This window comes from Gorilla gorilla, chromosome 13, assembly GCF_029281585.2.
Source record: "Gorilla gorilla gorilla isolate KB3781 chromosome 13, NHGRI_mGorGor1-v2.1_pri, whole genome shotgun sequence".
In the NCBI taxonomy this organism is placed as follows: domain Eukaryota; kingdom Metazoa; phylum Chordata; class Mammalia; order Primates; family Hominidae; genus Gorilla; species Gorilla gorilla.
The window spans coordinates 27,363,381-27,390,178 of NC_073237.2; the positions used below are offsets into that span (position 1 = coordinate 27,363,381).

The following is a 26,798-nucleotide window of genomic DNA, read 5'->3' on the forward strand; positions in this document are numbered from 1 at the left end:
TGAGCGGATAGGGGCGGCCCGGAGCCAGCCAGGCAGTTTTATTGAAATCTTTTTAAATAATTGCACGTGTTAGTCTCATGTGTCAGCAATGCTGTGTCTGGTTCAGTGATCCCCACGGGAACGCGAGCCGGGGGTCGACTGGAAGTGCTCTGTCCCTTGAGTCCATGCTGGGGCTCCCCTACATGGGGAGAAGAGCCGGTCAGCCCATCTGGAACTGGCACTGTCCAGCAAGTGTGCTCTGTTCTTACAGGGTGTCCTGAAGGCCAAAGTTGGAGGCCTGAGACCACAGGCTCCACTGCTAAGAGCGTGCCCCAGGCAGCTGCAGGCTGGGTGTGGGTGGCTTGGCGTGGTGCCCTCGGTGGCAGAGGAGACTGCCCGCCTCACAGTTCAGGTTGCGGTAGCGGGCAACAGCTGGTGTGGGGCGGGGGCACATGGACAGGAAGCCAAAGCTGAAGGGGCCGAGGCAGCAGCCAGGACAGGGCAGCCCCTCATCGGGCTCCCGGGGAGCTGAAGGGGGTGGCGAGGGTTCTGTCCGCTCCAGGGCTGCCGCCCGGGGCAGGCTATGCTGGGCCCGGTTCCAGGGCTCCCCAGCCCAGCCTTGTGGGGAGTTCACCACCACAGCTGGGGGATTGTTATTGAGGACGGGTCCTGATCTAGGGGACCAGGGTTGGGAGGCCGACGAACAGGTGCTGATGAAGTTGTCTGTGGCCACAGCCAGAGGCAGCTGGGGCGCTGGTCCTGGAGGTTCCGGCTCAGGGCTGCTGCCCTCGCACTCCATCTTCTCTTCAGCCGAGGGGCCCACGGGGGGAGGGCCAGGACCTGGCAGTGCTGTCTCCATACGGCGGGGGAGCTCAGGGGATGAGGGTAGTGAGCGGCAGCGGCGGGCAGGTGTCCCAGGCTGGACCAGGGTCTCCGGAGTGGTCACTAAGGGCAGCTGAGTGGATGGGAATGGTGATGGTGGCACAAGAGGCAGGACTGGCTTGCTGGGTGTGTCCAAGAGCTTGATCTTGCCACCCCTGAGGTCTTCCCGTAGTGAGAAGGGGTTGACTCGAGTCAGATTGTCCCCCCAGTTGGGGGGTGATTCTGGTGATGGGGGCAGGAAGAGGTCTGACCGGCTTCGGGAAAGCCGGGGATCTGGCCTGGGAAGCGTGGCAGAGGGACCCCCTCTTGCAACAGAGCCTGTAGACAGAGAAGTCTGGAATCACTGTCCTCAGCATTTGATCACAGCTCCTTGAGGGCCTCACTACTCTCCAGGAGGCTGGTGGGACTAGAGCTTGAAAAAGGGAGTCCCACCTGGTGCTTTGGAAAGGGGCGATGTCATCTCCAGGCCCCTTTTACTTCTTTCCCCTCCTCTCCCTCAAGCTTTAGCATTAGGAAACTGTCTTCTTGGAGATGTCCTCCCACCCTACCCCAGTCCGACCCCCAGCCTTTTCAACTAATAAATATACTTAGCCTCCCCCATGTCACCTCTGAGTTCTAGGGAGGACAAAGGCCAAAGGACTCAAGCTGGGTCAAGGTCAGGCTCACTTACCCTGATTGTGTGTCAGGGCAGTCCTGGTGAGTGGGGCTGGCTCAGGCAGCTGCTCCAGGATCCATTCCAGGTGCTGGGTAATTTCGGTGAAGGGGGCACGGGTGCTGGGTTCCAGCTGATGGGTAGAGACGGGAACAGCTTCACTCAGTGCTCCGAAAGAGGGTCTCTGAGTTTCCTCCCATCACCTGGGTCCCATAGGGCAGCCATGGCAGCTTATGGATGGGGGCAGGGTGGGGCAGGAAGGAGTGTGAGGCTCTTACGCTGCAGCAGTGGATGGCCAGGAGCAAGAAAGGCAGTGGGCAGTCATCCCCCACCAGAGTTCGGAAAGCAGGCACATCCAGGCCAAAGTCCTGTGGGGACAGAAGGAGGGACCTCCAAGTCAGCTTTTCTTGGGTTCTCCTTCTGCTCCCCAGTCAGAACCTCAACCTCTAGGGAATGAATCCTCCTTGGTTATGAGCCAGCTAGTCTGGAGTTCTTTCTTTGCAAACCTAGAAACATTCACCTCAGTGCGTGGTAGGTAGTCAGGGTCTGCAGGTACTCGGGCGATGAGCTCACAGAGGACAATCCCGAAGGCAAAGACATCAGCCTGGGGGTCAGAGATAATAGTGTCGGGGAAGAATTAACAGTTTTCATTTCAGAATTTTGACAGAATATAGCAGAATTTGGTTGAGGGTGGGGGATCTTGACAGTTTTCATGTGTTAGAAGGGTGCCTGTGAGGGGCAAAGGGATCTTGGGGACTCCTGAAGATCTGGTAGGGTTGTTTTGGGGATGGATGGGGCTTTATGAGAATACCTCAAGGGTCTCGGAAGGCCTTGGGGATCTGAAGGGTTGATGTCTCACCTTCTCATCATACAGCTCACCCCGTAACACCTCTGGAGCCATCCAGTATGGGGAGCCCACCACGGCCAATGGCTCCTTCCTTGCCCCCTCCCTGCAGGGGCAGGGGCAGGGTGGTCAGAAACATCCTATTCAGGCATCCACCCCAGGCAAAAGGGGATGAGGTGAACTCCCTCCGTTCCCCAAGGGAAACATCGCTGGGGCTCTGGGGAATCAGATAGGGGCACTCTGGGAGATTTGGGGGGAACAGGGACATTCATCTCACCTATACACAGGAATCTTTTCAGCCAGCCCGAAGTCACCCACGACAGCGGTGAAGCCTCGATCTTCCCGTCGGACTAGACAGTTCTGACACACACACACATAGTATCCCCACGCACTCATCACCTTCTGCTCCCTGGCCTCCCAGTGTATAACCCAAAGCCCTGTCACTCCAGCATAACTCCAACCCTCTCTGCTCTCCCAGTTTTTCAAAGCACTTCAATATTGCAACATCATCCAACACTCCAAACACAGGGTGCTACTCAGTCCCTCCGAACACTCCCCTCACCCTGGTCCCCCAGTATTCTCCAATGCCTTGCCACTCCAACATCCTAATATATCTGTTATCCATATTCCAACATCCACAGGCCAGTTACAACCTAATAGTCTCAAACCCTCTTTCATGTCTCCACCCACCCTGCTAGCCTACCTTGGATGTGAGGTCGCGGTGAAATACACCTTTGGAGTGCAGGTACCGCAGGCCTCGGGCAATGTCCAGGGCCAGGTGGAGCCTGACCGGCCAGGATAGGGGTTCAGGGGAGCTGAGCAGCTGTTCCAATGTCCCCCCATTCATATACTGGTGCATAGGAGGAGAATAGGAATAGATGTCAGACTTCAGTCTGTATTCTAGGTCCCCCACTTACACGCTAGGGGACACTCCGGAGGATCACAGAGGTCATAGGGGTAAGACTGTGCTGTAGGACCCCCCCATCCATGTTCTAGGATTGCCCCGTTCAACTCAATAGCCATTAGCCATGTGCAACAATTTAAATAATTTAAAAAATTTTTTATTTAATCAAGTTGACCCACAAAAAATAAACAATGAAAATAATTTAAATTTAACCACATGTGGCTAGTGGCTACTGTATTGGACAGCACAGATAGAGAACATTTCCGTCACTGAAGAAAATTCTATTGGACAGCACTGTTCTAGGGGATACAGAGAATAAGACCAGTTGAGGCCTTTTATATGTGGTTTGCCTAAAGGGAAGTTCAGGAAAGCCTCCCCTGGGAGGAGATCCTGTTGCCTCTCCCTAGTCCTCCGTAGATCCACCAGGCCTGTTGACTCCCTTTATCCTTGGGGGTGAAGGGGGGTGGGGATCCCTCCTTCCTGGCCTATCCTCACCTCTGTAAGAGCGTGCAGCTGTCCCTGGTGCACACAGACCCCCATGAACCTGCAAGAGGATGGGGAAGATAGAAGGGTAGGCTATTAAAGGCCTCAGCTCCTCCTCAGTTCCACTTTTCCCGCGGGATCTTTCCCTTTCTCTCCCGCCCAGCAAGCTGCCCAGAGACTGGGGCCGCTCACCTTAGGATGTTGGGGTGCCTGAGCCGGTTCATCAGCTGCACTTCCCGTAGTGTGTTGCCCCGGTTACTGGGGAGCTTGTTCATCTTCAGCACCATGACTTGCCCTGACTGTCGGTGCCGAACCTGGGGACAGGAGCAGCCGGCGAGGGCCGGGCAGGTCGGGCGGGTCGCCGGAGTCTGGACCCTCTTCCCCGCACTCCCGGCCCCCTAGTTTCAGCCTCTGGTTGAAGGCTCGGTCCCGCCCCTCTGCCCGTCCTACCTTGTAGACCTCAGAGAAGAAGCCGGCCCCGATCTTCTCCGCGCAGTGAAAATCGTCCACACGCGCCAGGCTAGACACGGCGCTGCGGAGAGCCCGGTAGGAGGAGGGGCGGCCCCGGCCCGGGGCTCCGCCCGTGCCCCCCGGCCCCGGGGGCCCCTCCCCCGGCACCTCTCCAGGCCCGGGCCCAGGGCCCCGCAGTGGGGGCCGTTCCCCGGCCATGGCCGGGCCCCCAGCCCGGGCCTGCCTCACATGGCAGGGTCCCCAGGGCCCGGGCAGGCCGCGCTTGCCATGGGCGCGGGCCCAGCCCGATCCCGGGCGCCCGGACTCCGGCTCCCGCCCCGAGAATGGAAGATCCGCCGAAGATCCTGGACCCGCCCCCGCCGCGCCGGCTGGCTGGGCCCGGGTGGACGCCGCGCCGCTCCGCTCCGCGCAGGGCCTGGGCTTGGGCCTGGACCGGGCGGTGGCGGTGACGGTGGCGGCGACGGTGGCGGCAGCGCTCCGGGGCGCCGGCGGGTTGGCTTGCAGCGGGCGGAGGCGGGCGGGCGGGCGGGCGGCGGCTGCTCCGCTTAGCCGCCGGGGCTGAGGCTCCGCGGCCTGCCGGGGGCGGGGCTGGGCCGGGCCTCCGCTTAACTCCTTCCAGCCCGGCCTCCCGGCCGCGGCCACGCCCCCTCAGGTGCGCACCCCCGCCTCCCCGCTTTCCGGCCGCGATGCCCTGGGCCGCTCGGGTCAAATAAGCTCCGGCCTGAGCTTGAATAACGGGAGAGAATTAAGGGCTGATGGTGCGCATGCAAAGCTTAGCTGCCCAGGGAGTCCCCTCTCCTGCCTGGGTACTGTCCGTTGAGGGTCGGGCTCAGAAACCTGCCGGATTCCTGGGCTCTAGGGACCAACGGGGCAGAAAGGTAGGCCCCTCAGGCCCAGCCGCAATCAGAGGTAGCCTAGCAACCTGTCCACCTTCCTGGCCTGCGCCCCGGCCCAGCCTGCCCACTTCCCAGGTCTCTTCGACTCCGACACCTTGAACCTCTGGCCTCCCTAACACCTTCTACCTTCACGGGAGGTTGTGATATCTCGGGGCTATAGGGAGCCTTTGGCCGGCCCGTACCCAGCTTAGCCCCGACTCCTCCTCACTTCATCCTGCCGCCTCCCAATAAAGAAGAGAGTCCAGGTCCTCCGCCCTGTGACCACCCAGCCGGGACCTCCCTCTTACTACTTTGTCCAAAAGACTCTAAGAGAGAAGCCTCCACCTGCAGGGAAGCCCGTCCTTCCGCAAGATCCCACCCCCCTCAAAGAACGCTGTCCCTCGGAGACCCCTCCCTTCCTCAGTGAGACACCTCCCTTTCGGGGGCACTTTTCCCCAGTGTGGCACTGCCACCGTCAGTGTGTCAGAACCCCTCAGTGCTGCACCCCCTTGCTCTGTGTTCCTCCCACGCAGTGAGACCCCACCTCCGAGGGACTCCACTAGTCACTGTGACCCCTCCTCTGAAGGTGACTCCTCCCCTCAGTGTGAGCCAGCCTTCCTCAGTGTGAGGGTTCCGCCCTCCACGTAGGAACACGGTCTGCCCCCTAAGGCCGGAGGAGGGGCTGCAACTGGCCTCTTTAAGTCGGCGCGGTGCCTGGGTGCGCACGCAGTCTCAGGACTCCGTGCACTCGCCGTACCAGACGCTTCCGGTTCTGCCGCTGGCTCCTCCTCCGGCCTCGGCGAAATAGCCAATCATCGCTAGGGTTGGGTGGTGACACGCGATCCCGGCGGGCCACTCCGGGGCAAACGGTTTAAAAGGGCGTCGTTGAGCCGCCTGCCACCTAGCGGCGGAACGGTGGGCGGCGGGAGTGGAAGCTGCGGTCTCGAGTGCGGAGGCAGGCTGAGAGCTCCTCGAGGAAGCGAGGCTGAGTCCTGCAGGAATTCTCAAGTACTGTATTAATATTTCTGTAGTAAGCTTAAAAGAAAATTAATACAAGCACAGTCCGTATCGCGTGGGGTTACCGGCTTCCAATGGAGTCTGGTTACACGTTTATGAGAGTTGGAGCCAAGAAATACTACTCGCTTGTCGAGGGCTACTGAGAAAAGAATAAAGACGGTCATAAATGATACATGATGCCTTAGAGTCAAGAGAAGGCCAGATGCTGTCTTCGTGCGCCGTACAAGGGAAGGTATTGCACAAGTTTGGAGCGAGAGGAACGGGAGACATTCGCAATCCTTCCACAGCCGGTGGAGGCAGGCCAACCTCACAGAATTGCCCGGGGCATGTGCATCCTGTTCTTTTTTCTGGAGGCGTTTGGTCTCAGCACACGCTCATTCATCACATTAATGTTAACATCTACAACTAATTTGTGAATTTGCTTTTTATTGTATGACATCTGTAAACACTAGGAATTTATGCCTCATTTTGTTTAATATCATAGATCTTTTAACCGACACTGGGTTCTGGCCCTTTATCACGTTTGAGAATTACTGTAGTAGTTGGTGATGGTAATGCCAAGCCAAAGAGCCAGGTGCCTATTTTTTGTAAGATGATTGCGGTGGTTGTATGGAGGCCGGGAGACTGATTAGGAAGGAGGCTGTGACTGTGGTTCAATCAGGAAAGGATGAGACCAACCTGGCCAAGACTGATTAGGAAGGAGGCTGTGACTGTGGTTCAATCAGGAGATGAGACCAGCCTGGCCAACATGGTGAAACCCCGTCTCTACTAAAAATACAAAAAAATTAGCCTGATGTGGTGGCGAGCGCCTGTAATTCCAGCTACTCTGGAATCTGAGGCAGGTGAATCGCTTGAACCCGGGAGGCGGAGGTTGCAGTGAGCCAAGATCGTGCCATTACACTCCTGTCTAGGCGACAAGAGTGGGACTCTGTCTCAAAAAAAACCTTTTGTTGTTTTTATGGTGGAAAATGTCTTAACACACACACACACACACACACACACACACAGAATAGAAAAATGAATGTTTATTTACCTTGGATTAGTAAGACCATTTTGTTGGAAATCCATAGTGCAAAATTGGCTTGCCTTTGCCTCAGTTGTACTGTTGCCATATTTGACCTGGCCCAGGTGAAAGTACCTACTTTCATTTACCCTTCTATGTCAGTGATTCTCCAATGAGCAATTCATGGCCAATTTTGTTTCATCTATATCCGTGCCCTCTTCCCCACTCCATATTTGTGTATATTTCTGACATATCATTTCATCCTGTAAATGTTTCAGTACGTTATCTCTAAATGATAAGGTTTCTTCTTTAAAACCAAATCACAGTATTGTCACACCAGAAAAAAACAATAGTTCCTTCATGTCATCAAGCATCCAGTTGTTTACTTTTCCCTCACTGTCTTACGTTTGATTTTTAAAAATTGTTTATTTGAATCAAAATCTAAATTATGTCTGTATTTTGCAGGTGATATGTCTGTCTGTCTCTCTCTCTTTTTGTGAGACAGGGTCTGGCTCTATCACCCAGGATGGAGTGCAGTGGGTTGATCTCGGCTCACAGCAACCTCCACCCCCAAGGCTCAAGAAATCCTCCTGCCTCAGCCTTCTGAGTAGCTGGGACTACTCAGGTGTGGGTACCACCACACCTGTCTAATTTTTGTATTTTTGTAGAGATGGGGTTTGCCACGTTGCCCAGGCTGGTCTCAACTCCTGGGCTCAAGCATTCCATCCGCCTTGGCCTCCCAAAGTGCTGGGATTGTAGGTGTGAGCCACCACACCCAGCCATATGTTTCTTAAGTCTTTACAGATCTATGCTTATTCTCCATCTTTTTTCTTACTATTTTTTTAAACTGGTTCATTTGTCCTGTAGAGTTTCTTAGAGTCTTGATTTCTGTTGTAATTTAGCATGTTCCTCCATCCTCTGTATTTGATATAAATTGGTAACTTAATCAAATTTAGATTTATTTTGGCAAAACTAATTTGTAGATGGTTTTAGCACTTCTATCAGGAGGTATACAGGAGGTATACAGTGGTGGTCTTTTTGTGATGTTAATAACAGATATTTGTTTCTCAACCGTGGCACTATTGACATTTTGGACTGCAAAATTCTTTATTGTAGGGGGCTGTCCTGTGTATTGTAGGATGTTTAGCAGCATCCCTGGCCTCTACCTAATGGATGCCAATAGCACCTCCTCCCGACTGTAACAATAAAAAAATGTGTCTAGACATTGCCATTTGTCTTCTGGGGGACAAAGTTGACCCTGAATAAGAACCACTGGTCTAGGTTCATTAATAGAGGAGTTAAAGCTGGGCATGGTGGCACGCGACTATAGTCCCAACTACTTGGGAAGTTGAGCCGAGAGGGTTGCTTGAGCCCAGGAGTTCGAGTCCAGCCTGGGCATCATAGCAAGACCCTGTCTCAAAATAAATAAAAAGTTAGAGAATAATATTATCATTCCTTCTTTAAATGAATTCTTATAGAAGTATTAGGTAGAATAATTCTATAAGGAGAAACTTTTCCACATTAACTATTTGTTACACAGAGATACATTTCCTAGGAAAGGCAGAATAAATACTTGATTGCTTCTCACTTATTTTACCGGCTTTCAAAGTAATGAGTTGGTTCCCCAGCATCTTCCAAAGTTGACCGATGAGGTTTTTTTTAAAGTACCATTATGAACTCATGATTTAACACATATGTGATGTACTCAATTATTGCTAGTTATCTTTTTTTTCTTTTTGAGACGGGTCTCACTCTTTTTCAGGCTGGAGTGCAGTGGCACAAAGCTCACTGCAACCTTGACCTCCTGGGCTCAAGTGATTCTCTCATCTCAGCCTCCCAAGTAACTGGGACTACAAGCACGTGCCATCACACCCGGCTAATTTTTAATTTTTTTGTAGAGACAGGGTCTCACCATGTTTTGCCCAGGCTGGTCTCAAACTCCTGGCCTCAAGTGATCCTCCTGCCTTGGCCTCCCAAAGTGCTGGGATTACAGACATGAGCCACTGCACCCAGCCCAGTTATTGATTGATTGATTGATTGATTGAGATGGAGTCTTGCTCTGTCACCCAGGCTAGAGTGCAGTGGTGTGATCTCGGCTGACTGCAAACTCCGCTTCCCAGGTTCAAGCGATTCCCCTGTCTCAGCCTCCTGAGTAGTTGGGATTACAGACACCTGTCACCACGCCCGGCTGATTTTTGTATTTTTAGTAGAGACAGAGTTTCACCATGTTGGCCAGGCTGGTCTCAAACTCCTGACCTCAGGTGATCTTCCTGCCTTGGCCTCCCAAAGTGCTGGGATTACAGGCGTAAGCCACTGCGCCCAGTTATCATTTTTGGTGCTTGTCCTATTGTTACGGGATCTTTGGGGCATCCTTTTTCTGGCCGGAAACCTCTGTGGCTGGTGGTGCCTTTGCCCCAGTTTTGCTCAGGCCCTCTGGGCTCGTTTCACCTACCCAGCCTGGCAGCCTGTGCTTGGCTCACGCTACCAGCCTGGGTCCCATGCCTGCCAAGGGTGAGACAGGCGTGGAACAGTTAGGGGTATGTGAGTGAGCATTGGGTCCAGCCACTGTGCACAGTCAGACATTCCGGGTGCTGCAGCGGGGTGGGCAGTTCCAGGTGCCAGCATGGCACCATTTCCCTGCAAGCCTGCGGCCGGACCAGGCACATGGCAAGCAGCTTCCACAGCTGGCACTGGGGGACACATTGGTGCCTGGAAGCTTGGAGATGCCAGGAACAGCAGGTCCTCAAAGAGGAAGTCACAGCCCTGGCTTGGGGAGCTCCCAGGGCTAGGCTCCCCAAAGGGCTGCAGTTCTTCTTTCCTTGCCTTCACCCACAACGTGGCAAGCAAGGGTCATGTCTCACCCCCGTTTGTTACAGCTCTTTTAGCCTCACCATTTGGTGGGTCCTGAGTTCTTGTCCTGCGACAGGAAGAATGAGGTACGCAGACAAGTGAAGAGTGAGCAAGACAAAGAGTAGCTTTATTGAGCAATAGAACAGCTCAAAAGAAACCTGCAGGGGGCAGCTCCTTTCCCTAGCAGGGGTGTCCTGAGGAGTGTTCAGCTCCTAGCAGAGAGGGTAGCTCCTCTCTGCTAGGCAAGTCGTCCTGACAAGTGTTCAGCTATCAACAGGGAGGGTAGCTCCTCTCTGCAGCTGGTTGTCCTGTCATCTGTGCAGCTCTCAGCAGAGGGGAGGCCCTAGAGTGGGTGGCTTCTCTCTGCAGGTATGTCATCCTGTAGTCTCTGCAGCTCTCAGGAGAGAGGAGGCCCGAAAGTTGGTTGCTCCTCTCTGCAGCTGGTTGTCCCAACATCTGCAGCTCTCACAGAGAGGAGGCCTTGGTGTGGGTAGCTCCTCTCTGCAGCTGATTGTCCTGACGTCTGCTCAGAGCCTGGGCTTTTATGGGCCTTAGAGGGGAGGAAGTGCATGCCAATTGGTCCTGGGCAGCCATGGGCGGGCCTGGAAGTGTCACCACAAGTTCCCACTCCCATAGTGGGATGGGCAACCCGGTCCCCAGCCTTCAGGCCCTCCCTGGCCTGAAAGTGGGACCTTACCAGGGACCTGCCCCATCCACTCAGAAGCCTGTCTGCCTCCTGCTGCCATTCATGGTGCCCAGGCTGTAGGTGCCAAGAGGCGCCTGCAGGCCAGTGCTGAGCTGCCTTCAGACCCCACTTGGCTTCCCTCCTATGCTCATTGGCACCCAAAATCTGCAGGGGACCGAAGCAGCAGGGGACTGGTGTGTCAGCACTGCTCCGAGTATGTGCACACTCGGCCAGGCTGTGACAGTGCCCAGGCTCTGCTCTGACTTTGCTCTGAGATTGGAGTGGGCACCAACAGCAGGAAGAAGCCAGGCAGTGGGAGCAGGAATTTCTGAGCCTGTGAGGCCTTCTGGGGCCCCAAGAGGGCAGGGATTCCTGAGTCTGCAGCCACTCAAAGAGTGGCTGCACCTACACCTGGCGGGGGCGGGGCTCCTGCCTGCTCTGCTGAGCAGGAGGCCTGAGTCTGCAGCTGTGGTTTGGGTGGCTGCAGCTGCGCCTGGAAAGGTAGGGCTCCTGTCTTCTCCCGGCCCTGAAAGCACAGGGATGCCCGGGTCCACAGCCGTGGCTTGGGCGGCTGCAGCAGCACCCAGGGAGCTCCCACCCCAACTTGGAAGGGACAAGGATCCCGCTTGTCCCCAGCTCCTGTTGGCTCCATGGAATGTGCAGCCCTGGCCATGCCTCCCTGCTGCAGCTGGCATGATGGCAGCAGCCACTGCAGACAGCCTGCTGCTGCCATCACTATTTTGTTCCCACTGGCCAAAACTGTCCTATTTTGGCCAGTGGGAACTTATTCAAGTTAGTTCCTGAGTCCTTCTGACATAAATTTCCAGTTTTCTTGCTATCCAATATGATAAAATGTTCTGGACTCATTTTGTGCATATCTAGACCACAGCTGGTATCAGCTACTTTTTTTCCCCAGTGATTCATGGTCTTTTTTAGTGGGAAATGGTGTTTGGATACCACAACCTGGGTATTAGAGGAATATAAAGTTATTGATCTTAAAAGCAGTTAAATGAATGTGGTTGATTACTCATTATTCTCAAAATAGTATCCCCAGGTTGGGCATGGGGGCTCATGCCCGTAATCCCAGCACTTTGGGAGGCTGAGGCAGGAGGATCACTTGAGCCCAGGAGTTTGAGACAAAGCTGAGCAATGAAGTGAGGCCCCCCTGTCTACAAAACATCAAAAAATTAGCCAGGAGTGGTGGTGCATGCCTGTGGTCCCAGCTACATGGGAGGCTGGGGTAGGAGGATTCGTTGAGCCCAAGAGGTTGAAGCTGCAGTAAGCCATAATGGTGCCACTGCACTCCAGCCCAGGCGACAGAGCAAGACCCTGTCTCAAACCCTCAAAAACAGTCACCCTAATCTCTTTATTATGAAAAAATTCAAACATGCAGAAAAGTTGAAGGAATGCATAATGAACACCTGTACATCATTCATCTAAATCCAACAATTGTTAACATTTTGTCCTATTAGTTCTCTCTAATATAGAATAGGTATAATGTATAATAGTAATAATACAATATAATTTTTTTTTTCTTTGAGACAGAGTCTTGCTCCGTTGCCCAGGCTGGAATGCAGTGGCATTATCTTGGCTTACCACAACCTCTGCCTCCTGGGTTCAGGTGATTCTCCTGCCTCAGCCTGCTGAGTAGCTGGGACTACAGGCGCTTGCCACCATGCCCGACTAGTTTTTGTATATTTAGTAGAGATGGAGTTTCACTATGTTGGCCAGGCTGGTCTCAAACTCCTGACCTCGTGATCTGCCCGTCTCAGCCTCCCAAAGTGTTGGGATTACAGGTGTGAGTCACCGCACCCGGCCTATAATATAAATCTTATTGTAGCATTTGAAAATATTTCGAGGCCGGGTGCGGTGGCCCTGCCTGTAATCCCAGTTACTCCGGAGGCTGAGGCAGAGAATTGCTTGAGCCCGGGAGGCAGAGGTTGCAGTGAGCTGAGATTGTGCCACTGCAATCCAGCCTGGGCAATAGAGCAAGACTCCGTCTCAAAAAAAAAAAAAAAAAAGTACGTTGAAGGTGTCATCCTCATTTCAAAATCATTAGCAGTGTCTCCTAAGGTCATTTTCTATGAAAACATAATACCGTATCTTGAATCACTTTTCATTTGGTTTTTTGATTCTCCTCATATTTCACTGGCTCCTTCTCCCAGGTCTCTTTTGCTGGTTCTTCTTCAGCTTCCTGACCTCTAAACAGTGGAATACACAGGGCTCTGTCATTGGATCTCTTCTCTTCTCCCTCTACATACACATTGTGGGTCATTTCATTAACTCTAAGGCCTTAAATGCTATCTACTTGCTGATGACTTCCATTTTCTCTCCCTTGCCCAAACCTTTCCTCTGAACTCTAGATTCCTATGTTCAGTTGCTTACTCATCATTTTCTTTTTTTCTTTTCTTTTTTTTTGAGATGGAGTCTCGCTGTGTTGCCCAGGCTGGAGTACAGTGATGTGACCTCGGCTTGCTGCAACCTCCACCTCCTGGGTTCAAGTGATTTTCCTGCCTCAGCCTCCTGAGTAGCTGGGATTACAGGGGCTTGCCACCATGCCTGGCTAATTTTTTTTTTTTTTAATTGTTAGTAGAGACGGGCTTTCACCATGTTGGCCAGGCTGGTTTTGAACTCCTGACCTCAAGTGATCTGCCTGCCTCAGCCTCCCAAGGTGCTAGGATTACAGGCATTAGCCACCGCTCCTGGCCATCATTTTCACTTGGATATATCTAATTGGCTTTTCAAAAATCAATGGGTACAAAACATATTTTTTTTTTTTTTTTTTAACATTTTCGGAGATGGTCTTACTTTGTTTTCCAGGCTGGAGTGCAGTGGTACAATCACAGCTCACTGCAGCCATGCCCTCTTGGGCTCAAGCAATTCTCCCACCTTAACCTCCCAATAGGTGGGACTACATGCATGTGCCATCATGCCTGGCTAATTTTTAAATTTTTGGTAGAGACAGGGTCTCCCTATGTTGCCCAGGTAGGTTCTAAACTCCTGGGCTCAAGCCACCCTCCTGCCTCGGCCTCCCAAAGTGCTGGGATTATAAGCATGAGCCATTGCACCTAGCCCAAAACAGAACTCTCGATTCCTGCCCCTCTTCTCCACCTTTTTCTCTCTCTTCCCTATCTCAATAAATCCAATGCAGCAGCCGGGCATGGTGCCTCATGCCTGTAACTCCAGCACTTTGGGAGGCCGATGTGGGAGGATCACCTGAGGTCAGGAGTTCGAGACTAGCCTGGCCACAGTGGCAAAACCCCGTCTCTATTAAAAATACAAAAAATTAGCCGGGTGTGGTGGTGGGCACCTGTAATCCCAGCTACTCAGGAGGTTGAAGCAGGAGAATCGCTTGAACCTGGGAGGCGGAGGTTGCAGTGAGCCGAGATTGTGCCATTGCACTCCAGCCTGGGTAACAAGAGTGAAACTCTGCCTCAAAAAAACAAAACAATAAATAAATAAATCCAATGTATTAGATGCTCAGGCAAGAAAATTCAGAATTATCCTTGACTCTTTTCTTTCTACCCCATAGCCAGCCCATCAGCAAAGCATATAGCTGTACCTTTGGAATCTATGCATAACCTGACTACTTCTGACATTTCCACTACCTCTGACCCAATCTAAGCCATCAGGTCTTTTGCCTGGATTGTTGCAGTAGCCTCCTTTTTGGTCTTCCTGTTTATGCCTTTGCCCCCATTCAGCCTATTCTCTATACAGTAGTCAGAATACTGTTTTAAACATGTAAGTCAGATCATTTTACCTCTGTTGAAAACCCTCTGCCATCACAGAATCAAACGTAACATCTTTCCTGTAATTTTATTTCTTTCATTCTAATTTTTATACCTTTAATTTCCATTTCCTTGCCTAAGATCTTCAATACAATTTTGAGTGAATGTGGCAATAGATACTCTTATCTTGTTATATTTTGAGACAGGGTCTTGCTCTGTCACCCAGGCTGGAGTACATTGGCATGATCTCAGCTCACTGCAACCTCCACTTCCCAGGCTCAAGTGATCCTTCCACATTAGCCTTTCAAGTAGCTGGGACTACAGGTGTGTACCACATGCCTGGCTATTTTTTTTTTTTTTTTTTTGCCAGAGAGAGGGTTTTACTGTTTTGCTCAGGCTAGTCTCGAACTCTTGGGCTCAAGCGATCCACCTGCCTCAGCCTCCCAAAGTGTTGGGATTACAGGCGTGAGCCACTGTGCCTAGCCAAATAATGTTTTTAATGGTTTACTATTAAGTATGATGTTTATTGTTTCTTGGTCACTACCTATGCCAATTAACTGTTACCACAAGAATGCCACATAACTAACCATATCAAAACTCAGTTGGCTAGGTGCAACGGCTCATGCCTGTAATCCCAGCACTTTGGGAGGCCAAGGCCAGTGGATCACTTGAGTTCAGGAGTTCGAGACCAGCCTGGCCAACATGGTGAAACCCTGTCTCTAATACAAAAAACAAACAAACAAACAAACAAAAATTAGCTGGGCGTGGTGGTGCATGCCTGTAATCCCAGCTGCTCGGGAGGCAGAATGCTCAGGAGAATCACCTGAATCTGGGAGGTAGAGGTTGCAGTGGGCCGAGATCATGCCACTGCATTCCAGCCTGGGTGACAGAATGAGACTCCATTTCAAAAACAAAGCAAAACAAACTCAGTAACATGAAACAACAATCATTTATTCTTATAAATCTGCGGATTGACTGGAGTTGGCATTCTAAATGAGAATTGGCTAGAGAGGTTTTGCTCTGCTCCACCTGTCTGTCATCCTCCTCCTGGCACCAGCAGGATAGCCGGGAATGATCTTATGGTGATAGAAGAAGGGAAAGAAGATAAGCACAGTTGTGCAACTGCTTTTCATGTTTTTGGGTCACATCATGCCTGCCACCATTCCAATGATCAAAGCAAGTCATGTGGCCAAGCCCGAAATACACTCTCTCTATAAAGGTTGGAAGGGAGAAAATATTTCTAAACTATGGTACATTACATTTTCTCAATTTACATCTTTTTATGTTGCCTATATTTCTAAACTATGGTGTATTACATTTTCTCAATTTACATCTTTTTGTGTTGCCTATCTCTTAACAGGTTACTGTAGTTATTATTTTGGATAGATTTGTCTTTTAGTCTTCCCACTTAGAGATATGAATGGATCATACATATCACAATTATGAATTATGATATTAACTTTTTTTTTTTTTGAGACAGAATCTTACTCTGTTGCCCAGGCTGGAGTGCAGTGGTGCAATCTCGGCTCACTGCAACCTCCCCTCCTGGGTTCAAGCGATTCTCCTGCTTCAGCCTCCCAAGTAGCTGGGATTACAGGTGCATGCCACCACACCCAGCTAAGTTTTGTTATTTTTAGTAGAGGCAGGGTTTCACCGTGTTGGCCAGGCTTGTCTTGAACTTCTGGACTCAAGTGATCCACCCACCTCGGCCTCTCAAAGTGCTGGGATTACAGGTGTGAGCCACCCTGCCTGGCCACAATATTAAACTATTCTGAATGTATCTATGTACTTACTTTTACCAGTGGGTTTTTTGCCTTCAAATGTTTTCTTTTTGCATGTTAGTATCCTTTTCTTTTAGATTGAAGAATTCTCTTTAGCATTTCTTGTAAGATGGAACTAATAGTGATGAATTCTCTCAGCTTTTATCTCTCATATCTGAAGGAAAGTTTTGCTGGGCATAGTATTCTTGGTTGACAGTTTTTTTTTTTTTTCCTTCAGCACTCTGAATGTGTTATCGCACTCCCTCCTGGCTTGTGTGGTTTCCTCTATGCACCTGGGTATATCTTTCTCTAGGTTTGGCAAAGTTTTGTGTTATCATTTCTTTGAATAAGGTTTGTACCCCTTGCTCTTTTTAAACTCCCTTTTGAAAACCAATGACTCTGAGATTTGCACTTTTGAGGTTATTCCTTATATTTTGTAGGTGTTCATTTTTCCTTTTCATGCTTTTTTCTTTTTTCTGTTCTGTGTATTTTCAAATAGCATGTCTTCAAGCTCAATTTTTTTTTCCTCTGCTTATCCATTCTGCTGTGGAGAACCTCTAATGCATCTTTCAGTTCAGCAAATATATTGGTCAGTTCCAGGATTTCTGTTTAATTTTTTTTTTTTTTTGAGACAGTTTTGCTCTTTTTGCCTAGATTGGAGTGCAGTGGTGTGATCTTGGTTCACTGCAACCTCCACCTCCCAGGTTCAAGTAATTCTTTTGCCTCAGCCTCCCAAATAGCTGGGATTACAGGTATCTGCCACCGTGCCCGGCTAATTTTTTTGTATTTAGTAGACATGGGGTTTCACCATGTTGGTCAGGGTGGTCTCCAACTCCTGACCTCAGGTGATCCACCCGCCTTGGCCTCCCAAAGTGCTGGGATTACAGGTGTGAGCTACTGCACCTAGCCTCTGTTTAATATATTAAAAAGTATTTTTTGTTGTTGTTTTTTTCAAATATTTTATGTACAAAGAACTATCATGGTCTTTCATTGAGTAGATGCCTTGGATAATCCTTTGAAGGAAGATAATTTAGTCCTACTTAATGAAACCAATATCCTTCGTGTACTGACGGAAACACTGGCGGCACATATTGAGGCCCTATTTCCGGATCAGACTGTGCCGGTTTGAACAGACACGACAAGAGCGAGAACCCTGGCCGAATTTTCGCAGGTGGCTCCAGTACAGCTGCTGGTGACCCATCTTGCTCTCAGGAGTGCAATGAGGTAAAAGGTTAAAAAGTCTTTCTAAGTTTCTCTGATACATTTCTGAATTGTTGTTCTGTGTTATCTCAGAGTTCACTGAGTTTCCTTAAAATTGCTATTTTTAATTCTTGATCTAAGAGTTCAACATTGCTGTCTCCTTAGGGTTGGTCACTGGCTCCTTTCTTTGTTTGGGGAGCTAGGGGTTCCCTGTTGGCTGTTGTTTTTTTTCTGTGGATGTACATCTATGGCTTTGCATTAATAGATTGTTATTTATTCTAGTCTTCACTGGCTGACTTGTTTAGGTCTTTCTAGGGTATGTTTGCTTAGAGGTTCTTTGCAGTTGCCCAGTGAGTCCCCTTATTCCTAGATCACCGTCTCCTTTTTGGTAATAGATGGTGCCTTAAGCCCAGGTTTGCCTTGGCTCTTGCAAACATTCAGAGCACTGCCTGTCTCAAATGGGGTTGTAGGGGGAGGTCCCAAAGGGGATGTGGGGAGGCTGGCTAGGTGTTTGTGATCGGAAAACCTGTGGAGTATTTCTCTAACAGTGTGGAGCTATTGAGAAGTCACTTTAATTTGGCATCTCCTTTGGCTGAGATGAAGAACAGAGTTACATGGGCTAGGGTTGCTAGTCCTATCTCCTCTCTTTGTTTCTAGCTGTTCTTGGGGATTTTTTCTTTCTACGGGCACTTGTGATGCCTCCTGTGGGTTGAAGCAGGAATGGTTTTCCTGCAAGGGAATGCAAGATGATGGGAAAGCTGGTTGTCTATCTCAGTCTCACATTTTCTGGTGTAGAAACTGTGAACCCAGGAGCAATTTTCCATGTGTGGTGCCTGGAAAACTGAGTGAGGGTTGTCACAGATAGAGGTCTGTTTCTCTATCTGCTCAAAGTTTTTCCACTTCTGTGTCCCTGGGGATTGTCTCAGCCTCATATTTGAGTTCTGGGATATTGCTGATGATAATTTTGGTCCTGGATATTTGTTTTTGGTTTTCTGTGGGAGGGAGTGAAGCCAGATTACTTCTACTCTGCTATTTTGGTGGCATCAGTCTTCTACATTAATTAATTTTCTGTTAAACCAACATTGCATTTATAGGATAAATATATTGTTATATATATTTAATAACTTTCTTAGTGGTTGCTGTAGGGATTACAATAATAATCACTGGGTGGGGTAGCTCATGCCTATAATCCCAGCACTTTGGGAGGCTCAGGTGGGAGGACTGCTTGAGCCCCGGAGTTCAAGACCGACCTGGGCAATGAGAGTGGGACCCCCAACTCTATAAAACTTAAAAAAAATTAGCCAGGTGTGGTTGCATGCACCTGTAGTCCCAGCTCCTCAGGAGTTTGAGGTGGGAGGATTGCTGGAGCCCAGGAATTTTAGGCTGCAGTGAGTTATGATCCTGCCACTGCACTCCAGTTTAGGTAACAAAGCGAGACCCTGTCTCTAAAAACAAAAAAAGAATATATAAATAAAAATTAAAAGCAATCAGTCAGACAGTTGAATTACAAAGTTTTTTTTTTTTTTTTTTTTTTTTTTTGTCGAAATGGGGTTGTTCTATGTTTCCCAGGCTGGTCTTGAACTCCTGGGCTCAAATGGTCCACCTGCCTCAGCCTCCCAAAATGCTGGAATTACAGGCATGAACCACTGTACCTGGCCAAAGATAAGATCTTGAAAGTAGCAAAAGAATAATGACTTATGATGTACAGGGGAACAACAATATGATTAATGGCTGACTTCTCAGGCCAGAAGGCATGTATGTTTAACTTTTTGAATGAATACCAAACTCCTTTTTTGTTCACTTAGTTTCAATTTCTGTTGTTTATTTTTATTTTTTTTATTTCAGTAGGTTTTTGGGGAACAGGTGGGTTTTTTTTTGTTACGTGGATAAGTTCTTTAGTGGTGATTTCTGAGATTTTGGTGCACTCATCACCTGAGCAGTGTACAATGTATCCAATGTGTAGTCTTTTATCCCTTGACACCCCCTATCCTTTCCGTTGAGTCCCCAAAGTCTAAAGTATCATTCTTATGCCTTTGCGTCCTCGTTGTTTAGCTCCCACATGTAAGTGAGAACATACGATGTTTGGTTTTTCATTCCCGAGTTAGTTCACTTAAAATAATAGTCTTCATTTCCATCCAGGTTGCTGTGAATGGCATTATTTCATTTCTTTTAATGGCTGAGTAGCATTCCATGGTGTATATGTGTGTGTGTGTGTGTGTGTATATATATATATATATATATACACACACACACACACATATATACATATATATACACACATACATATGTAGACACATGTGTATGTATATATATACACATACATATATAGACATGTATATATACACATATATACATACACATATACATATACGCGTATATATAGGGGTGTGTGTATATATATATATACACACACACACACACACACCACATTTTCTTTACTGGTTGATTGATGGGCATTCAGGCTGGTTCCATATTTTTGCAATTGCAAATTGTGCTGCTAAACATGCCTGTGCAAGTATCTTTTTCATATAATGACTTATTTTCCTCTGGGTAGATACCTAGTAATGGGATTGCTGGATTAAATGGTAGTTCTACTTTTAGTTCTATAAGGAATCTCCACACTGTTTTCCACACTAGTACAACTAGTGGTTGTACTAGTTTACATTCCCACCAACAGTGTAAAAGTGTTCTCATTTCACTGCATCCACGCCAACATCTAATTATTATTATTATTATTATTATTATTATTATTATTATTATTATTATTTTGAGATGGAGTTTTGCTCTTGTCACCCAGGCTGGAGTGCAATGGCATGATCTTGGCTCACTGCACCCTCCGCCACCTGGGTTCAAGTGATATCTCCTGCCTTAGGCTCCTGAGTAGCTGGGATTACAGGTGCCCACCAACATGTCCAGCTAATTTTTGTATTTTTAGTAGAGACGGGGTTTCACCATGTTGGCCAGGCTGGTCTCGAACTTCAGACCTCAGGTGATCCACTCACCTCAGCCTCCCAAAGTGCTGGGATTACAGGTGTGAGCCACCACACCCAGCCCACATCTATTATTTTTTGATTTTTTAATTATGGCCATTCTCGCAGTAGTGAGGTGGTATTGCACTGTGGTTTCAATTTACATTTCCCTGATACTTAATGGTGTTGAGCATTTTTCCCTATGCTTTTTTGCCATTTGTATGTCTTCTTTTGAGAACTGTCTATTCATGTTCTTAGCCCACTTTTTGATGGGATTGTTTTTCACTTTTGTTTTCTTTCTTTTTTTTTTTTTTTTTTTTGAGACGAAGTCTTGCTTTGTCACCCAGGCTGGAGTGCAGCAGCACAATCGGCTCACTACAATCTCTGCCTCCTCGGTTCAAGCCATTCTCCTGCCTCAGCCTCCCCAGTAGCTGGGATTACAGGTGCACACACCACTAGGCCCAGATAATTTTTGTGTTTTAGTAGAGACGGGGTTTCACCATGTTGGCCACGCTGGTCTCAAAGTCCTGACCTTGTGATCTGCCCGCCTTGGCCTCCCAAAGTGCTGGGATTATAGGTGTGAGCCACCGTGCCCGACCCTGGGATTGTTTTTTTTTTTTTTTTTCTTGATGATTTGTTTGAGTTCTTTGTAGATTCTGGATATTAGTCCTGTGTCAAATGTATAGATTGTGAAAATTTTTTCCCACTCTGTGGGTTGTCTGTTAACTCTGCTGATTATTTCTTTTGCTGTGTGGAAGCTTTTTAGTTTAATTAAGTCCTATCTATTTATCTTTATTTTTGTTACATTTGCTTTCCGGTTCTTGGCCATGAAGTCTTTGCCTAAGCTAATGTCTAGAAGGGTTTTTCTGATGTTATCTTCTAGAATCTTTATGGTTTCAGGTCTTAGATTTAAGTCTTTTATCCATCTTAAGTTTTTTGTATAATGCGATTTTTGTATAACGTGAGAGATGAGAATCTGGTTTCATTCTTCTACAGTTGGCTTGCCAACTATCTCGGCATCATTTGTTGAATAGGGTGTCCTTTCCCCACTTGATAGTTTTTGTTTGCTTTGTCAAAGATCAGTTGGCTGTATTTGGCTTTATTTCTGGGTTCTCTATTCAGTTCCATTGGTCTGTGTGCCTATTTTTTTTTGAGACAGAGTTTTTGCTCTTGTTGCCCAGGCTGGAGTGCAGTGGCACAATCTTGGCTCACTGCAACCTCCGCCTCCCAGGTTCAAGTGATTCTCCTGCCTCAGCCGCCCAAGTAGCTGGGATTACAAGCACCTGCCACCATGCCTGGCTAATTTTTTGTATTTTTAGTGGAGATGGGGCTTCTCTATGTTGGCCAGACTGGTCTTGAACTCCTGACCTCAGGTGATCCACCCGCCTTGGCCTCCCAAAGTGCTGGGATTACAAGCATGAGCTGCTACGCCTGGCCATATGTGCCTATTTTTATACCAGTATCATACTGTTTTGGTGACTATGGCCTTATAGTATATTTTGAAGTCAGGTAATGCGATATCTCCAGATTTTTTTTTTTTTTTTTTTTTGCTTAATCTTGCTTTGGCTACACAGGCTCTTTTTTGGTTCTATATGAATTTTAGGATTTTTTTTTTCTAGCTCTGTGAAGAATGATGGTGGTGTTTTGATGGGAATTGCATTGAATTTGTAGATTGCATTTAGCAGTATGGTCATTTTCACAATATTGATTCTACCCATCCATGAGCATAGGATATGTTTCCATGTGTTTGTGTTATCTATGATTTCTTTCAGCAGTGTTTTGTAGTTTTCCTTGTAGAGGTCTTTCACCTTCTTTGTTAGGTATATTTATAAATATTTTATTTTATTTTATTTTATTTTGCAGCTATTGTGAAAGGGGTTGAGTTTTTTATTTTATTCTCAGCTTGGTCACTGTTGGTGTATAGCAGAGCTACTCATTTGTGTACATCAATTTTGTATCCTGAAACTTCACTGAATTCGTTTACCAGTTCTAGGAGCTTTTTGTATGAATCTTTAGGGTTTTCTAGGTATATGATCATATCATCAGTAACAGAGACACTTTGACTTCCTCTTTACTAATTTGGATGCCTTTTCTTTCTTTCTCTTTTCTGATTGCTCTGGCTAGCACTTCCAGTACTATGTTGAATAGAAGTTGTGAAAGTGGGCATCCTTGTCTTGTTCTAGTTCTAAGGTGGAACGCTTTCAACTTTTCCCCATTCAGTGTAATGTTGGTTGTGGGTTTGTTGTAGATGGCTTTTATTACCTTAAGGTATGTCCCTTCTGTGCCAGTTTTGCCAAGGGTTTTAGTCATAAAGGGATGCTGGATTTTGTCAAATGCTTTTTCTGTGTCTATTGAGATGACCATGTTTTATAAATTTGGGAACTCCAGTGTTAGGTGCATGTATATTTAGGATTGTGATATTTTCCTGTTGGACTAGTTCTTTTATCATTATATAATGTCCCTCTTTGTCTTTTTAAATGGCTGTTGCTTTAAAGTTTGTTTTGTCTGATATAAGAATAGCTATTCCTGCTTGCTTTCGGTGTCCATTTGCATGGAATATCTTTTTCCACCCCTTTACCTTAAGTTTATGTGAATCCTGTGTACTAGGTGAGTCTCCTGAAGACAGCAGAAATTTGGTTGGTTAATTCTTATGCATTCTGCTATTCCGTTATCTTTTAAGTGGAGCATTTAGGCCATTTACATTCAATGTTAGTATTGAGATATGAGGTACTAGTCTATTCGTCATGCCATTTTGCCTGAATACCTTTTTTTATTGTGTTATTGTCATACAGGTCCTGTGAGATTTATGCCTTAAGGGGATTCTATTTTGGTGTATTTTAAGGATTTGTTTCAAGATTTAGAGACCCTTTTAGCAGTTCTTGTAGTGCTAGCTTGGTAGTGGCGAATTCTCTCAGCATTTGTTTGTCTGGAAAAGACTGTATCTTTCCTTCATTTATGAAGCTTAGTTTTGCTGGATACAGAATTCTTGGCTGATAATTGTTTTGTTTAAGGAGACTAAAAATAAGACCCCAATCCCTTCTAGATTGTAGGGGTTTCTGCTGAGAAATCTGCTGTTAATCTGATAGGTTTTCCTTTATAGTTTACCTGATGCTATTGCCTCACAGCTCTTAAGATTCTTTCGTTTGTCTTGACTTTAGATAACCTGATGACTATGTGCCTAGGTGATAGTCTTCATGCAGTGAATTTCCCAGGTATTCCTTGAGCTTATTGTATTTGGATGTCTAGATCTCTTATCAAGGCCAGGGAAGTTTTCCTCAATTATTCCCTCCAATATGTTTTCCGAACTTGTAGTTTTTTTGTTTTGTGTTATTTTGTTTTTGAGACGGAGGTTTGCTCTTGTTGCCCAGGCTGGAGTTCAGTGGTGTGATCTTGGCCCACTGCAACCTCTGCGTCCCAGGTTCAAGCAGTTCTCCTGCCTCAGCCTCCCGAGTAGCTGGGATTACAGGCATGCACCACCACACCCAGCTAATTTTGTATTTTTAGTAGAGACGGGGTTTTACCATGTTGGTCAGGCTTGTCTGGAACTCCTGACCTCAGGTGATCCACTCGCCTTGGCCTCCCAAAGTGCTGAGATTACAGGTGTGAGCCACCACGCCTGGTCTCTAGAGGGTATTTAAACCCCAGAAAATTCTGTAACTGATGCTCTTGAGCCACTTGCTTGAGCCCACTCCTACCCTATGGGGTGTACTTTTACTTAAAATAAGTCTTTGCTTTTACTGCCTTGCTTTGTGTGTTTTGTCTGATTATTTGTTCAAAACGCCAAGAACCTGGACAACTACCCTCAACCAGTAACACTATTGCTCATTTATTTCTGGTGTTCTTGGGTCTTACGGGGTTATAGACTGTGTGACTCCTGGAGGGGAAAGGGTGGCCAACATACAGTCACCTCTGTTTCATGTTTTTGATATACAAGGGAAAGCTATTCTTAAAAGAACAGGTGACTCCCCAGGGAGTCAGGAGTGGTTACAGGGCATGACTTCTTCCCACTCATGGCCACAAACAAAAACAAGCCCAGTTGCAGCACAAACAGGGGCCCTATGGGGTGCGATGCCTACCCTTTGCTGCCAAGTTGTGTCTATAGAGATATTTTTCCCTGTTCTAATTGGGATGGTTGAACAATCTTTGTTTTCCAAAAGGGGAGGAGGTACTCCCACCTTCCCAGACTAAATAGTTGTTTTTCTCCCATGTGTTCCTTTTTTTTTTCCTCCTGTATGTTCTGATCCAGGGGAAGGAACCATAGATGGTCTCATTGCTTACAAGTTCTATCCCATTTACTTTGCTGTGGCATTGGGAACTTGGCAACTAAGGCTGGATCAGAGCATTGCAGGAAACTTGGCTTTTGTGTCATTAACACAACACTGGGTGCCAAAGATAGAATCATTAGTGCACTAGAAGTATAGATACCCAACTTTCCAGGTCCACATAATAGCAGTGAGGGGGTTCAGGTGGAACCCATTAAGTGGGGGAGAGTTCCACCTAACAAGTAATAGTCTGGGGAGAGGCAGGGAGATTTTTCCGGGTAGGCCTTATGGACTTGCTTTTCAATCAGCTGTAACTCTGCCTCAGCCTCCTTTGTTAATTGTTGAGGGCTAGTGAGACTAAGATCTCCTCTAAGGATAGAAAATATAGATTACTCATGGCATAGGTAGGAATGCCTAGAGCAGGTTGTATCCAATTAATGGTCTTTAGTCATTTTTGAAAGTCATTTAATGTCTTCAATTGATCTCTACGTATGGTTACTTTCTGTGGCACAACTGTAGTGTCATTTACTAAGGTCCCCAAGTAGGAGTAAGGAGTAGTAGTCTGAAATTTGTCAGGGGCTATAATTAAACTGGCAGGAAAAATCAAGTTTTGCAAGTGATCATAACATTGGAGTAATATTTCTCGAGTGGGGGCAGCACAAATTATATCTTCTATACAATGAGTAATGTAACACTGTGAAAATTTTTTACGAGTAGGTTCAATTGCTTGTCTTACATAAGTCTGGCAAATTGTTGGACTGTTCAACATGCCTTGAGGCAACACTTTCTAATGAAAATGCTTAGCAGGCTGCAGGTTGTTTACTGCAAGAATTGTAAATGCAAACCATTCAGTCTTGCTTAGCTAAGGGGATAGTAAAGAAACAGTCTTTTAAATCTATGACTATTAAAGACCAGTTTTTTGGAATCATAGCAGGAGAAGGCAGTCCTGGCTGTAATGTCCCCATAGGTTGTATAATTGAATTAATGGCCCTTAAGTCAGTTAACATTCTCCATTTACCTGATTTTTTCTTAATTATGAAAACTGGAGAATTCCAAGGGGAAAATGTTGGAGCTATGTGTTCTTTTTCTAATTGTTCAGTAACTAAGTCCTCTAAAGCCTCCAGTTTCTCTTTACTCAGTGGCCATTGTTCTATCCAAATTGGCTTATTCATTAACCATTTTAAAGGTATAGGTTCTGGAGGCTTAAAAATGGCCGCCATCAAAAATAATAATCTTAAACCTTGGTGGGAACTTTGTCTTTCCGCTTGAAGCGGTTCCTTCTAACTTTGCAAATTTTTTCCTAGTCCCGTACCAGGAACATACCCCATTTTATGCATCATATGTTGACTTTGAGGGCTGTATAATTGTTCTGGAATTAGAACTTGTGCTCCCCATTGTCGTAATAAATCTCTCCCCAATAAATTTATAGGTACAGAAGTTATAATTGGTTGAATAGTCCAGGTTGTCCATTGGGCCCTTCACAATGCAAAATATAACTACTTTAATATACTTCAGGGGCTTTACCAACTCCAACTATGTTAAATTGAGCGGGTTGAATTGGCCACGTGGATGGCCAGTGCTGTAGAGAAATGATTGAAACGTCCACTCCTGTATCTACCAAACCTTTAAATTTCTTTCCGTGAATAGTTATTTCACAGGTAGGATGTTTATCAGTAATTTGATTCACCCAATAAACTGCTTTGCCTTGTTTATTTGTGCTTCCAAATCCTCCTGTTCATTTAATTTCACTTTTCCCCATTTCTACATATGGCACAATCAGGAGTTGTGTTATATGCTGTCCTGGCTCTGCTTTCCAGGGAACAGAAGTAGATATAACAATGTGAATTTCCCCATTGTAATGTGAATCAATGACTACTGTTTGTACTTGCACTCCTTTTAAATTTAAACTAGACCTGTCTAGAAGTAATCCTATTGTCCCCGCTGGCAAGGGTCCATAGACCCCTGTTGGAACTTTTTTGCAGAGGTTCCCTAGGCAGAAGGCTCCACAGCTTTTGTGCAGCGTAAATCTACTGCGGCACTACCAGCTGTTGCAGGGGACAGATATTGTATAGGGGTGAGGGAATGGCCTGAGCCAGAAATGCCCCGGTTTGGAACGGGCCTGGGATGGGCCCTGAACGGGCCCCTCATGGCATTTCCCGAAATTGGGTTTCCATCCTTATCAAATTTAGAATGATGCTGATTAGCCCAATGTTTTCCTTTTTTACACTTCAGGC

At 47.2% G+C, this 26,798-nt stretch overlaps 1 protein-coding gene and 1 pseudogene across 2 annotated transcripts; both read right to left on the reverse strand.

Moving 5' to 3' along the window:
* Window positions 1-8: 8 nt before the first annotated feature.
* TESK1 (testis associated actin remodelling kinase 1) lies at window positions 9-4,413 on the reverse strand. 2 transcript variants are annotated; one of them, XM_004047998.5, is made up of 10 exons: window positions 4,195-4,413; window positions 3,937-4,058; window positions 3,757-3,805; window positions 3,061-3,207; window positions 2,635-2,717; window positions 2,373-2,463; window positions 2,034-2,117; window positions 1,792-1,881; window positions 1,532-1,646; window positions 9-1,179 (listed from the first exon to the last, which is right to left on the reverse strand). In XM_004047998.5, exons 1-10 carry the CDS (start codon window positions 4,411-4,413, stop codon window positions 299-301), a joined length of 1,881 nt encoding a protein of 626 aa, XP_004048046.4. In that variant the 3' UTR covers window positions 9-298. The 2 variants fall into 2 exon arrangements, with proteins under 2 accessions (XP_004048046.4, XP_055207578.2); XM_055351603.2 differs by lacking the exons at window positions 2,635-2,717; window positions 4,195-4,413 and having other exon boundaries at window positions 3,937-4,034.
* A 12,741-nt stretch (window positions 4,414-17,154) lies between these two features.
* On the reverse strand, window positions 17,155-17,351 carry LOC109028216 (small ribosomal subunit protein uS14-like; annotated as a pseudogene).
* Between the last annotated feature and the right edge of the window lie 9,447 nt (window positions 17,352-26,798).